The 13,625-nt window shown below is 31.6% G+C and overlaps 3 protein-coding genes across 5 annotated transcripts; 1 reads left to right on the top strand and 2 right to left on the bottom strand.

Annotated features, from left to right (window-relative positions):
- The first annotated feature begins 1,878 nt into the window (after window positions 1–1,878).
- On the top strand, window positions 1,879–4,235 carry LOC112712146 (ribonuclease H2 subunit A). Its single transcript, XM_025764953.3, has 6 exons — window positions 1,879–2,402; window positions 2,490–2,577; window positions 2,668–2,805; window positions 2,892–2,979; window positions 3,072–3,192; window positions 3,887–4,235. Exons 1-6 carry the CDS (start codon window positions 2,122–2,124, stop codon window positions 4,071–4,073), a joined length of 903 nt encoding a protein of 300 aa, XP_025620738.1. The 5' UTR covers window positions 1,879–2,121; the 3' UTR covers window positions 4,074–4,235.
- Window positions 4,236–4,824: 589 nt separating this feature from the next.
- On the bottom strand, window positions 4,825–6,769 carry LOC112712147 (uncharacterized). The gene is made up of 2 exons (XM_025764954.3): window positions 6,324–6,769; window positions 4,825–5,343 (listed from the first exon to the last, which is right to left on the bottom strand). The coding sequence occupies exons 1-2, from the start codon at window positions 6,415–6,417 to the stop codon at window positions 5,042–5,044; spliced, it is 396 nt and encodes a 131-aa protein (XP_025620739.1). The 5' UTR covers window positions 6,418–6,769; the 3' UTR covers window positions 4,825–5,041.
- Window positions 6,770–8,339: 1,570 nt separating this feature from the next.
- LOC112712148 (replication protein A 14 kDa subunit B) lies at window positions 8,340–9,925 on the bottom strand. 3 transcript variants are annotated; one of them, XM_025764955.3, is made up of 3 exons: window positions 9,769–9,925; window positions 9,271–9,529; window positions 8,340–8,765 (listed from the first exon to the last, which is right to left on the bottom strand). In XM_025764955.3, the coding sequence occupies exons 2-3, from the start codon at window positions 9,524–9,526 to the stop codon at window positions 8,701–8,703; spliced, it is 321 nt and encodes a 106-aa protein (XP_025620740.1). In that variant the 5' UTR covers window positions 9,527–9,529; window positions 9,769–9,925; the 3' UTR covers window positions 8,340–8,700. The 3 variants fall into 3 exon arrangements, with proteins under 3 accessions (XP_025620740.1, XP_025620741.1, XP_025620742.1); XM_025764956.3 differs by having other exon boundaries at window positions 9,653–9,769; XM_025764957.3 differs by lacking the exon at window positions 9,769–9,925 and adding an exon at window positions 9,635–9,655.
- Window positions 9,926–13,625: the final 3,700 nt, after the last annotated feature.

Raw genomic sequence — 13,625 nt, forward strand, 5'->3', positions numbered from 1 at the left:
AATCAAATTAAATTATCACGGTAAATAATATGTTGTATATTATTACGAGAAATAATCCGTAGATAAAATTGAAATTAATTGATTAATTGGTATAAAATGAAATTATACCCGTGTCATGAGTAATAATCTAAATAATTATATCTTAACAAAATATAATTTGAAATAATTTAGAAACAATTACCTTAACAAAAATAATTACTTAATAATTGATTTAAAAATCAATGAAAAAAATAACTTTTAATAATAGTATTATTACCTGAGTAAATAATATAATTTCAAATTATTACTTGAAATATAAATAATATATGAAAATTTATTGAGTAAATCAATGATTTTGCACCTTAATAATTTGACAATTATTACTCAATTAATCAGTTAATTGAATTAGTAATAACAATTTCCAATTTTAAATGTTGTATATTAAATCATTATTAAAAATTGGGTAATAACGATTTACATGAAAAAATCATTGATAAATTCAATTAATCATAAAGAAGATAATATACTAACAGTTTTAGTATATTATTTATGGCAATGGAAATTATTTTCTCAAATTAAATTTTATATAATTATAGTATGTCTCTATAATTAAAGCAATATAAAATTGTTTCATATATAGCAATAATATTATACATATTTATATATCTCTTTTTTTAAAATATTAGCATATAATTAATGTAAAAAATATATAATATTAAACTGTTTTGTTATGCATATATATGAATTTATATAATAACCTGTATAATTTATACGTATGGTATAATACATATGTCAAAAAAAAATTTCATAATTTTTGAAAACCATTGTTTTGTTATATGAAATTGAAATTGAAATTAAAATTAAATAATTTCTATTAGTATCCAGTATCTCCATTAAAAATTCATATCGTTTGTAATTAGTATATATATATATATATATATATATATATATATATATATATATATATATAAAAGTCGTATAATTTTATTCTCTTGACAAACAATTTTATAATTACGGTAATCATATAATTTTATATACAAATATTGATACATTATTGTTTCATGTATATATTTTGCAGATATTAAAGGATAACATTGAACTGTTATTCAGTAGGTTTAAATTATTTATTGTTTATTACAAAACTTTCTGCATTAGAATTCTCTATTAGTTTGTTCTTCATTTTGAGCTGATTTTGATATTTTCTTACTTCACAGTAAACCAACATATAAAACTTTGTTGATAGATTTAAGTATTACTAGATTATTTATGATCATATTGAGTATATATACCTGATTTATTGAAAAAAGTAGATTAAATAACTATTTTATAATTAATACAATTAACACTATATTAAGAAAATAAAAACAACCATACAAGTTATTTTTTATTAATTAAATTATTATAATTAAAATAAAATTTAACATAACAACTTAAAATTATAATTTCAATCTTATCACGTGCATGGCACGGGTGATTAAACTTGTTAATTATATAAAATTCGGTTTCGCTACGTTATCAACAGCATATCTGCTAACTTCTGCAAACTCTTATTTATAATTGTGTTTCATAGAAGTGTGATCGTGGATGTGTCTAATAAAAATGTCTTTTTTATAACTATGTTTAATAAAAGTGTTTTTATAGATGTATTTTCTGGATGTGTCTCTTTATATATGTATTTAAAATATATTAATTATTAGACACATCTACGAACACATTTCCATGAAACATAAATATAAATAAGAATTGACAGAAGTTTGTGAATAATATGTTGGTACCCTATACTTTTTCTATAAAATTATATCTAATAATATAGTTAAATACTAACTAGATTTTAATAAAATTGCGACATTTTTCATTAGTCCTCAAATATAGGAAAATTCTGGTCGATTCCTATATCCCGATGATGATGACGTTCATGACCCATAAGCCATAACGTTATTGAAGAAAAAGAAAAGGTCCCGCGCGCAAATAAAAAGAGAAAAGGAGGGAAAGAGAAAACCTCTAAAAAGGAGTAAAAATAGATATTTTTATTTTATTTTATTTTTAATGAGAAGCTTAAAGCAGTTGGCCCTAACCCGTTGAGGTGTCTCGTATGAGAAGCGAAGTTCAGTTGGCGGGAAACTGAAAGTTGGAAGCGCCGAAATGGGATCGGAAAGCGTGGTTCCGAAATGGGCTTCTCAGCCTTGCATTATGGGAATCGACGAAGCCGGTAGAGGCCCGGTTTTGGGTCCCATGGTCTATGCTTGCTTATACTGCGCTCGCTCCTACCAGAACACTCTTTCCTCTCTCAGTTTTGCAGATTCCAAAACCCTCAAAGAAGACAAGAGGGAAGAACTCTTTGAAGCTCTCAAATCCAATGACTCTCTTGCTTGGGCCGTTGACGTCATCGATCCCAGGGACCTCTCCGCTAAAATGCTCCAGAAGTAAGCTATTATCAATCTTCTTCAACATTATTATGCTAATTTACTACTTAGCCCCTTTCTTCGTCGTGTTAATTTTGATTGTTACAGGAACAAGATTAACTTGAATGAGATTTCACATGATTCTGCTATGGGCCTCATTCATAGGGTTCTCAAATTGGGAGTGCTCTTAACCGAGGTAAATGCTGCTTTTCCATAACTACATGTTAATGTAGATAATCATTTCAGTTACAAGAGTGAGGAACGTAGAAATTGTGTGTTTTGTTAGGTTTATATAGATACAGTTGGAGATCCAGGGAAATACGAAGTGAAGCTATCTAAAGTTTTTCCGTCTATCAAATTTGTTGTTGCAAAGAAGGCTGATAGTCTTTATCCTGTTGTTAGTGGTGCAAGTATTGTTGCAAAGGTACTTAATTTGAGTGTTTTTCTCCCTTGATGATATTGTTGCGACAGTTTGGTTTCGACATTTTTAATGTAATCTGAATCTTTTAGGTCACAAGGGACAGGGCTTTAAGAGATTGGGTTCTTGATGAGAGTGTCAAAAACATGCACAGAAACTTTGGCTCTGGATATCCTGGAGGTGCAAAAGACTATATATAAGTCTATTGTTCTGAACAATATTATACACTTCTTGTGCCTATGATGAATGTGGTTGTGCCTTCATTTTTGTAGATCCCCAAACCAAGTCTTGGCTAGAAGATCACAAGCATCCGATCTTTGGATTTCCGACATTGGTCCGGTTTAGTTGGGGAACCTGCAATACCTATTTTAAAGATGGTGCGGAGGTCTTATGGTAAGCCCCCGTTTTCAATCTTCTGGGAAACCTCAGAATTTGACTCCCTGTGATGCCTAAGTTTGCTCCAGTTTATATCTGATAGATTATTCATCATGACATCATGTCAATTTTAGTTTCAAGGTTCATGTGCTCCCAGAATAGCAATATCAATCCCGCATTAGAAATTTGATTAACTTGCACTTTGTGCTCTTAAGACACACTGTTGTCGAAATCAAGATCGTTGAGTTCTTCTAGCTGTTTCTAGATTGATTAGTAGGAAGTAGGTACTTCTCCCTTTCTCATTTACAGTGTTTGTATGTCAACAACTAAAAGCAGATATTTAAAAAATAATTTGGAGTTGAGATAAATTCCCATGGTAGCACTTCATATAGGTCTTGTAATTTGTGAAAGAACCGGCTGCCCTAAGCTTTGAGAACTTTGAGTTTAAAGTGTAGTCTAAGTTTGTGTGAGAGAAGGGTTCTCTGTTACATATTTTAAGTTTGGCTAACGGGTTAAGAAAGATTTTTAGAAGAGTTAGTTTCTTGGCATGCATCATATCTCAAGGTTGAAACCCCAATCACTTGTACCGCCATCCATTTATATGAAATAAACAACCTTTTCCCTTCTATCTCTCTTTTCATGCCTTTCTCTTTCTCCTACAAGCTTTGTCTGAATTGTTTGTTTATCTGACTAAATTTTGCACTGCTTGTAGGGAGTCTGACAAAACGGATGAAGATGGTGGCAACAATAACAGCAATGGCAAGCGGCAGTTGAAGCTAAGCCATGTGGGTTTCACCACATCCAAGAGGAGAAGTGAAGAAATAGAATCAAGTGGTAAAGGACGCTGTAGGTTTTTCCAGTCCAGGAAACTTGAGCAACTCACTTATTTCCAAAAATAATGCTTCATTGTTGCACCTTGTGCTTATGTCATCTTTGTTGTAGCTACATTATATGGAGTTTGGATAACATGTTATGTGTATAAATTTCCTAGAACTATATAACAACTATCAGATGTTTACTGAACTTGCACTCTATCAAAGTGAGAATTCAATTGGTATTGATATTTGTAAGTTGAATTTATGTAGTAGATGAACTGGCATACCCACACATTTACATGTCTGAGATAGCTGATTCTGACCAATAATTACTTTTTTGGTTCGAATGGCTGTTGTATACTACACTTGGTTGGCCATAATTCCTTACCCTAGCCCCTAGGAATTAGGATGCAGATCCCTGTTTTCAAATTTTGTTCTTGCTTGTTCAATTTGTATTTTTCACACTTGCAGTTTAAGATATCTACGCAAACATTAGGAGTCAGCACTTTCTGCCGACATTATATTCTTCTTGGTTGGTCCTATCTGAATCCTTTGATCTGATTGGACATTGGATGCGATAGCTACATTCCCAGCACCGAATAATACTTCCAACCGAACGTACGTGTTTGAAAAATGATATTTCTATTACTTATGTTCACTTATGACTTATATCTATTGTCACTTTCAGCAATTGCTGAATATATCAGTGGTCATAATTAAAGATGATGAATTTAGCAAAAAGAAAAATGCAGTGAAAATGATGTATCATTTTCCATTTTAACTTGTCCATGGGATACTGTAAATTTGATATTTTGCATGCATGAAGAAACCATGCTAGTCCGAACAAAATACTATCATATTCCTGGGAAGTTGGAACTGATACACTTTGAATATAATACACAACATATTGTCCTCAAGAGAAAATATTGTCGGAAAATAACATATATAAGCTATAGCATTCGACTACTCACCACGAGAAAAAAAAAATGGTAAAGAACCTATATAACAAACATGTTACATGATATACAAAATAACCTTTATTTTTATTTGTTTTACAAAATCAATAGGAGAGGACAGGCCAAAGTGATCACAATTGAAGTGAAAACGTTGATTCTGCTGAGATTGTTGTTGGCAGCACCACGGTGTATCTGATGGTTGCGATTGTTATTAGCAGCAGCACCTCCTGCATAAACAGGTATAACCCCGCCGCCGGCTGGTACATTCGGAGAGTGACCTGATCCTGGCTCTCCATTTCCATGTGCAGCACCAGCGCCGCCGCCGCCGCCATGAGGGGCTGTATGACTGCCTCCTTCTATCTTACTTCCATTCATTATCTTGCTTTCCTGCATGGTTGCTATCGTAATAAAAAAAAAAACATGAGTAGGGGTGTTTACTCATGGACTCTTGTTTCTTTCAGATAAGTAAGAAAGAAACTAGCAACTAACAAAGCTATGGGAACAAGATTCTCTATACCAATGATAGTTGTAACGTGAGAAAATGAACTCATTTTCTTGGTTTACAATTATTAACAAGTGACTTTATGTCCAGAAATCTAAATCAGAAGCACCCTAAACCTTAAAATATCTTAATATGCAGTACACAGCATAGAGAATTCTGTAGACCAAGACATGATTTGGTATAGGATCCCCCACTAGACAGATAAAAGCCATTGATATGCACTTTTTATTCTAACTGAAGGTGTGGTAGAAGTTAATACCAGCAACTTTAGTTCAGCATTATCTAAACATCTTAGGAGTGGCAAGCAAGGAATATGTAACATTCAAAGAGGTTCCGTGATACCTAATAGGAATATTTTGAGACCAATTGCCAAAAACAGAGAATCTAGATTACCATTATGCTATGGTTCAGTGGAAAAATGCACTTAATGATGTCAAAAGAAAGCTGCTTTAAAAAGCTATTATATACTCTAAATACAGATTAAAAAAATGTTTACAGAAACTGATAAATAAATAGAGGTTAATCATAATTCCAGCAATCAGAACGCTGAACTGATTGCCCTGTAACTCTGTTGGACTTATGTAGTTCTTCAATCAAAAGGGTGTTTGAGAAAAATTAAAAAGAATAAAAATTATAATTGCTTGCTGATAAATATCTATAATTTCAATTTTCTAAACAATCAGCTTATGAATGTGCAACCTTCTTTTATCATAGCTTACTGTTACACAAAGAAAAGCAACTTTCCTATCAAGATTTTTATATAATAGAAGATTTTTAGATCTGTTTATGTACGAGGAAAGAAAGAGGGGACAGGGATGGCAACAAAACAAGAACTTAGGAACATTTTATAGATAATAAAAGAAATTAGGACAGTACCTGTAGGCAAGGTCTTCCGAGTGGGATATGAAGAAGTAAGATCAGTAAGAAAGAGCAATATAACAAGAGAAAATCCAAGTCCTCTAACACCCATTTTGTTTGTTGTTCTAGTAATCCATACAAATGAGATGAACTTCAGTGATCCTTGTTTTATAAGAGAAAACTCCAACAAAGCTTTTCAGTTTGTGGCACACCGAATGGCTAGTAGGTAGAGCTTGTTTAAGACTTGCAGGTTAGAATCTTTTGGAAAGCAAGTATGGCCTTATCTCTATTCTATAAGTGCCCTTAATTATAAAAGTAGAAAAAAGTATTGTAAGTGGCAAGTGGTCCAATTAGTTATGAAATATGCGTAGAGTGGTTTTTATCATCTCACGAGTGGAAGGTTTAACAATCGTGGCCATGAGTCACAAGAATACACTATTATACTATTGCTTTATTTTCTGTTTAAACATGATTTTGATTAAAGAAAGTTATTCCCTTTTCTCCTCCCCTCAAGTCATAGTCATGATAAAGGTAATTAATTTTAGTTGGTCGAGGTTACTCGTTTATTTAAGCAAATTTTGTTTTAAATTTCGCATATGCAGCAACCCATGAGTTAGTGACAGATTATTGAATGAAATTTCAATCTGCAAAAAATCAGATTTACTAGGCAAAAAAGTACTATAAAAAACAAGATAATCATAATGAGGTTGCAAATGATAATTAATTTTTATCTACCATTTAATTGTAGTATGTGGCGGATATATTAGATTCTCCCAAAGGGTCAAAGACTGTTTGCACATGTAACACATGTACAGCTGACTGCCCAAACATGTTAAGTTAATGAGTAGTATCAACCCATGTTAGGGTTTGAATCCTCATTAAATAATACTATATGTAGATCTTTTTTGACTCGAGATACGAAATTATTGATTGCCGCATTCGCGTGATACGATTCAGTTATTTTCAAATGTGAATCAAATTAAATTAGTTTAATAATTAGTTTACTAATTAGATTAAACAAATATTGTGAGTTTAAATTCTGTTTTATACATAATAAAGATACCGTAGAAAAAAAAGTTATTTCCAAATGTGCAAAATCAGACTTATTAATTTCATCGGTGAAGTAAATTAATCATTGAGGAGACTCTTTTTGACCTGTAAACCTAAGCAACCCTGTTCTAAATTCTAATGAAACCATGCCAAGTTGGCTTTGCCTTTAGGTCGGTAGCGTAGCAACACCGATTAATCGTTGTTTCTTATAAGTTATAACTTATAACCAATCCCCTTACATACATTTTGAATTACCGGCCATTTTTCGATTGTCTGATTTTTTCAGTAAACATTGACAGGAAAAGTTTAATTGCAATTCACTAATTCGCTTTTAGTTGTCAATAGTCTTTTAATAAAATACTGTAGTACCGATATTGTTCACAATTCAAAGAATTTGAAACTATTGATCAGAATGACACTGTTTGTGTCATGTGTAATAAGAAATTTGAAACAGTGCAACATCTATTTATTACGTGTGAATATGCTTGGCAAGTATGGTGTTCATGGATTACTTAGGCGGGTAAGGTGTGGTGCATCCCAAGATCCATCATATAACATTTTAAGAGTTGAAAGACGATACTATTGAAAAAAGAGGAGCGCAAAATATGAAATATCTGATTGTGTAAGAATGAACTTATTTTTTAGAATAAGACAACAGTGGTAATGAAATGCATTAATAGATCCTTCTATAGATCCAAAGAGTGGTATGAAACAATAGACATGTCGAAAATAACATAAAAGATAGTAGGATTCTTTTATATTTTATTTGTATGTTCTACCCTAATGGGTTGAGCTTGTTAAAAATAAAATTACTTCCGTGCATAAATAATTAAATAGTACTAGTAGAGGGAAAGTATCATATATAAAAGAAAGAAATATTGAAAAATAAAATAGGAAGAAAACAAAGCACCGTACGTCAAACTAATGAATATGTTAATCATACCAATGCCACGTTTGATTTAAAAAATCAGGGGAAAGAAATGATAGCGGAAGATAGGCACCAAATATATATAATTAAGGGACAACACTTTTTTATACTGTCTATAGACCAAGCTAAATATAACATTAGAGGTAACGTGCATATATAAACTTAGGTAAACATTGTAGGGCCGTATATAATTATAAACCAAACCAAACCAGACATAAATTAGAGATAATCAGATACGAGTATCTCCAAGAGAAAAGAGAGTTCATACAGAGCACATGCTCTGCCTGCTCCTCTGAATAAACATGCATTCTAGTCATTGCTTTTGATCATACATTTACATCCTAAGTTCCTAACACCCAAGAATGAAGGCTGCAATTCCATACCGTTCAATTCCTGATCAAACATTCGGTAAGGTCCCTAGAGAAACAGATTTCTGAATTCTCCATTTGCTAGTTGGCATAACTGATTGTAAGAATTGGTATCTGCAAACAAGGCCACATGCCCACATCAAAACCAAGATAAATATTCAGCAAAAAAAAAGAAAAGAAGACTTCTACAAGATTTCAAACGATTATAGAATTTTTATCGGTGTCTAAATAGAACAATCATCCACTGAATCTAATACATGGTTTAATTTGAGAACAAAATCAATATTGAAAGAACATTCTACCCTAACACTTTTCTTCTACTACAAGACTTACAGAGAATTATAAGAATTTGATCTTTAGTGTCTAATGACTAATTAAAACAATCATCCATTTAATCTAGTATGGGGTAAGTTAAGCTAAAAAAACACAACATTCATACCTTGAAATTTAATTTTGATGTAGTGACAGTGACAGTGCAATTATAATAAGATGATCATGTAAAATTGTTTGCATTAAAACTAAATTCATAACTCTACTTAATACAATTTTCTTTTGGAAAGTAAATTATTAAAACAAAGTAAAGAGGAAAAATCAAAGCAAATAGTGTAATGATTGATACCAAAAGTGGTGCCAAAGTCAGTCCAGATTTCAGCATTGATGGAGTGATTAGTTTCCGCAATACCAATTACTTCAACAAAATTCATAAGAGGGACTTGTGGCAAACCATTCACAGTTAGTTCTTGATCATCTGTGGATTTTGCTGCACTGACCACACCATCACATTTATTCACCTGAACCACCGTTCGTACTTTCTTTCCTATGAACTTTGGAAGCAACTCGCCATTTACAAATACAGCTGGGTTTGAAGTGTCCATTGCCTAAAAGAAAGAAAATGAAACAGATTGAACAGAATCAAACTTCACAATTGGATTCTGATTAAGTAATAGTAATTTACGTAATTAAGTAAAAACCCTAGTTTCAACCTTCAACTTAACCCGTACCACTAAAAAATCCTAAGAATAGTTTCCGCAAGATAAGTGCAGAAAAAGAAACATCCACAGCATCAAAGAATTGAAGTAAAAAACATGAACGGAAAAAGAAAAAAAAGAGAAGTCACCTTGAAATTGAATGATTGAAAACACTAAACCCTTTGCGTTTGAGTTAAAATCTGTGCGGCGGTGGAAAAGAAATATATAAGAAGAGCGGGAAATGAACAATAAACAAGCGGGAAGGCTTCGGTGAACTTTTCTATGTGGCGGGAAATGAATATACTCGGGTTTTTACCATTCTCTCCCAAACTTGAGTGGATCGAAGCAAGTGGATTTAATTACAAGTCTTATTGTACATCTAATTATTTTTTTGTTAACTAAATCTAATCAAATTGATTCAATTCTAGCAGAAATTACTAACGCTTAAAGTAAGTGTGTAAATCTTTTTTTTTTAGGTTCTTTTTTATTGGTGTGTTTTTTTGTCTTTGTCATTTTTTTAATACTACTTATCACGATAAAATTTAAAATGTTAGATTTAATTGTATTTGTATAATTTTTTGGAGTGTTTAAAAATATTTTATATGATTTTGGAATATTTTAAAATATTCTAAAAGATTCTAGAATATTCTAGAAAGTTCCAGAATACCTTAGAATATCATAGAGTATTCTAGAAGAGTGTAAATATATATAGATGTATATAAAAGTATGAAGAGTAGTATGAAATAATCTAAAAATATTTAAAGAATTGTGGTGGAATAAATATTTGTAGTGAAAGTTTTAGATGGTCAATATGAACCGTTAATTATATTTAATCCTAACCATTCATTGAGGAGATAAATAACTATAAACAGGGGATAAGAGTTAGAGTTTGTGTGTGTAAGTCATTTGTAATAAACACTTATGTAATAAAGTATTATTTCTATTGTGTTTTTAGCTTTCTTGTTAAGTATTGAGGGTTAGACTGAATTGGTCTTAACTCAAAAGATTGAATAAGTTCGAGTGCCGGCATGGTAGCGTTGAAGTGTGTTCAAAGTCATGAAAATTTGGCATCAGAGCAAGGTTTGAGAGGGAGTATAAGTGATTTGTGGCCTTGTGGGTATGACTTCTAATGTAACCATGGAACATGTTGAGTCTCAAAGAAAAAGTGATGTTATTCCTTCTCAATAGGGAGGTAAGAAGGCATGTTCTTTAAGTGAGTTTAGAGGTAAAGACTCTAATTTCTTAGAAAATAGAGTTTCTATATTGGAGAATATTCTATCATCTATGGATAAGCACTTCCAAAAGATAGAACACGACAATGAGACTCTCAAGACTCACGTGTTGAGAGAACTAGATGCTCTCAAAGAAAGCATGCTCCAAATAGAAGATAAGCTTGAGTATTCTTTGAAACTATTCGAGGAGGTTCAAATTTGGTTTAAGAAGGCGAGATCCCGACCAACCATTATAAGAAAGACAACAAAGATTGATCTACTAAAGTCGAAGGAGTTCAAGAGCGTGAGGGATGCTCAAGAGGTGGAGAACTTCCTATGACAAATGGAGAGATATTTCGAAGGCTAAGGGGTGATCGAAGAAGCAATAAAGGTACGCACTGCAACTCTCTACTTTTCTAACAATGCTACTTTATGGTGAAGGAGAAAATGCGTAAATATGGAGAAGGGTACTTGCAACATACTCACATGGAAAGATTTTAAAAGAGAGTTAAAAAGGCAATTCTTCTCTGAGAATGTGGTCTATGAAGCAATGAAGAAATTGAGATAGTTGAAGTATAAGAATACGATGAGCGACTACATAAAGGAGTTTACTACTCTTAATCAGCAAATGGACAGAGATACAAAGTTACAAACACACAACACACATAGATATGAACATACACAGTTTTTATTTTGTTTGGCAACACCATACATAACAGTATACTAGTATCCATAAATTTATCAAACTGACAAATTTACCCTCACCAACAACACCACCATATCCACAACCACCATTACCATCTACTAGCAGCATCACTACTATTATCGTATTTATCATCTTCATCATCATCTATAATTATCAAAAAAATGTTGATAAATTTTTTAACAATCATCATTATCTATAAAAATAAAGAGAGAAAAGGCGGAGGCAATAATCACAGGAGAATGATAGAGATAAGGGAGACAGTGAGAGAAGGGAAGAGGAAGTAATGTAGAGGGATGGACGATGCTGCGACTTGTTGTGTCGCGAGGGATGGACGGCAAGAGCGACGAATTTGGACGAGTGGCGACAGCAATGCAGAGGCAGCGCAGATTCGAGAAATGCGACGATAGGAGTGCAGAGGAGAACAAATCTGAGAACGCAACAGAGAAAGAGTGCAACGATGGAGAAAGAGAGGACCGTCGGATGAGGGAGGTATGGTGGCGGCAACGAGATCTATGGCAAATGAACAAGAATCTGGAGGGAGGTAGAAGACTGGAGAAGAAAGAAAAGGGAGTAGAGAAAAAAGGTTAAGTGGAATAGGGTTAAGGTAGGGATAAGGCTGTAAATTTTGAAATTAATTAGGGATAAAAGTAAAAAAAATTGTATCTCAGTGTTCCAACTTTAAAGAGAGACACTAAAAATATGTATTCTGTCATTTTTATGTATAGCTGAATATTATCGTGTCTATTAAAAATTTATGTCTCAATAAACAAATAATAGACATATATCACTATATTTATGTACCAAACTATTATCAATGTCCATGTCTAAGTAAACAAACATAACCTTAAAAACTTAGTTGTGTGACTATTTAATTTATATATTGCTATATTAAGATAAGAATTGATGTCAGAACAAAGAAAAGTATTGTGTCTTTTTTTAGTTGTCATGTACTTGAGTAGTTAATTTTGATTAAGTTATTTTTCACGCAAAAAATTACAAGTAATCTATTTGTTATTTTTTCTAAAATATATATAACTGACTAGTAGTCTTTAAATTCAATAGTAGAAATAATATATATATCTTTTTTTGTATTAAAATAATAGATAAAAAGTAGAAAAAGATAAAATTTTTATCATGTATAACTAAAAATAGATATAAAAAGAAGTGTGGTACAAAAAATAATGTTATTTACAAAACTTTGGTCGATAAATATTATAGTTAAGACATCTCTTTTTTCTTAACAATATTTTTTTTTAAATAAAAAAATAAAAAATAATAAGATATCTTTTTTTTTTTGTAAAATAGATTAAATAACTTTTAATTTAGACATTACATTGCAATTTACCCACACAATATTTAAAGATTCTTATTAATTACTTGATATTTGCTAAAATTTAAACCGAGTATAGCATATTAAAAAATATATAATTTACTACTTGAATTGAACTAACACGTATAATGAGGAGACATCCAAATTCACTATTATGCTTCTGGTATTATGGGTTTAATGGACGCAGAAATAGGACAATGACCTCTTAATTTTAATTTTTTGCATGTAAATTATATGTAAATTTTATTTTAATTTTTTTTAAATTTTATTTTAATCTTATTTTATTGTATAAATTTTTTTTTATCTCTTTTTAAGATTTCATCTAACTCTGTCCCTGAATGGACGAAAAAAAAAAGGATAATTCTGCTGAGAAATCAAAGGAAAATTCTGATAGATAAATGTTTTATTTAAAAAAAAAAACTGATATTCTCAAATTCAATGAGCTTGGTCTTACAGGACCAAAATCAGTCTTCAAAAACACACCTTAGTTTACTTCGGTAAAGCCAAGAATCCGATGCTTCATTAGACTTTTTCAAGAATCCCCATGACACATTCCTAGAATTCTGGTATTCTGTACTGTTCAGGGCATCATGTCAAACACGATCATATATTCATATATGCTGATGCCATGAGATCACAACATACCATAAAAATGAAAGTAAACAAGTGCTACATGAATGTGACCATATTTTGCTTATTGGCACAACAGGCGTATTGTAAAATAACCAGTAGCTACAAGATCATAAATTTCCTAATGCA

Source organism: Arachis hypogaea, chromosome 9 (assembly GCF_003086295.3).
Source record: "Arachis hypogaea cultivar Tifrunner chromosome 9, arahy.Tifrunner.gnm2.J5K5, whole genome shotgun sequence".
Taxonomy (NCBI): Eukaryota; Viridiplantae; Streptophyta; class Magnoliopsida; order Fabales; family Fabaceae; genus Arachis; species Arachis hypogaea.

Coding starts and splice junctions, on each gene's coding strand:
- LOC112712146 (XM_025764953.3), top strand. CDS start 2,122: ATGGGATCGGAAAGCGTGGTTCCGAAATGGGCTTCTCAGCCTTGCATT. Junction 2,806..2,891: donor GTGCAAGTATTGTTGCAAAG/GTACTTAATTTG, acceptor TGAATCTTTTAG/GTCACAAGGGACAGGGCTTT. Junction 3,193..3,886: donor GATGGTGCGGAGGTCTTATG/GTAAGCCCCCGT, acceptor CACTGCTTGTAG/GGAGTCTGACAAAACGGATG.
- LOC112712147 (XM_025764954.3), bottom strand. CDS start 6,417: ATGGGTGTTAGAGGACTTGGATTTTCTCTTGTTATATTGCTCTTTCTT. Junction 5,344..6,323: donor TCGGAAGACCTTGCCTACAG/GTACTGTCCTAA, acceptor TTATTACGATAG/CAACCATGCAGGAAAGCAAG.
- LOC112712148 (XM_025764955.3), bottom strand. CDS start 9,526: ATGGACACTTCAAACCCAGCTGTATTTGTAAATGGCGAGTTGCTTCCA. Junction 8,766..9,270: donor TGACTTTGGCACCACTTTTG/GTATCAATCATT, acceptor CCTTGTTTGCAG/ATACCAATTCTTACAATCAG.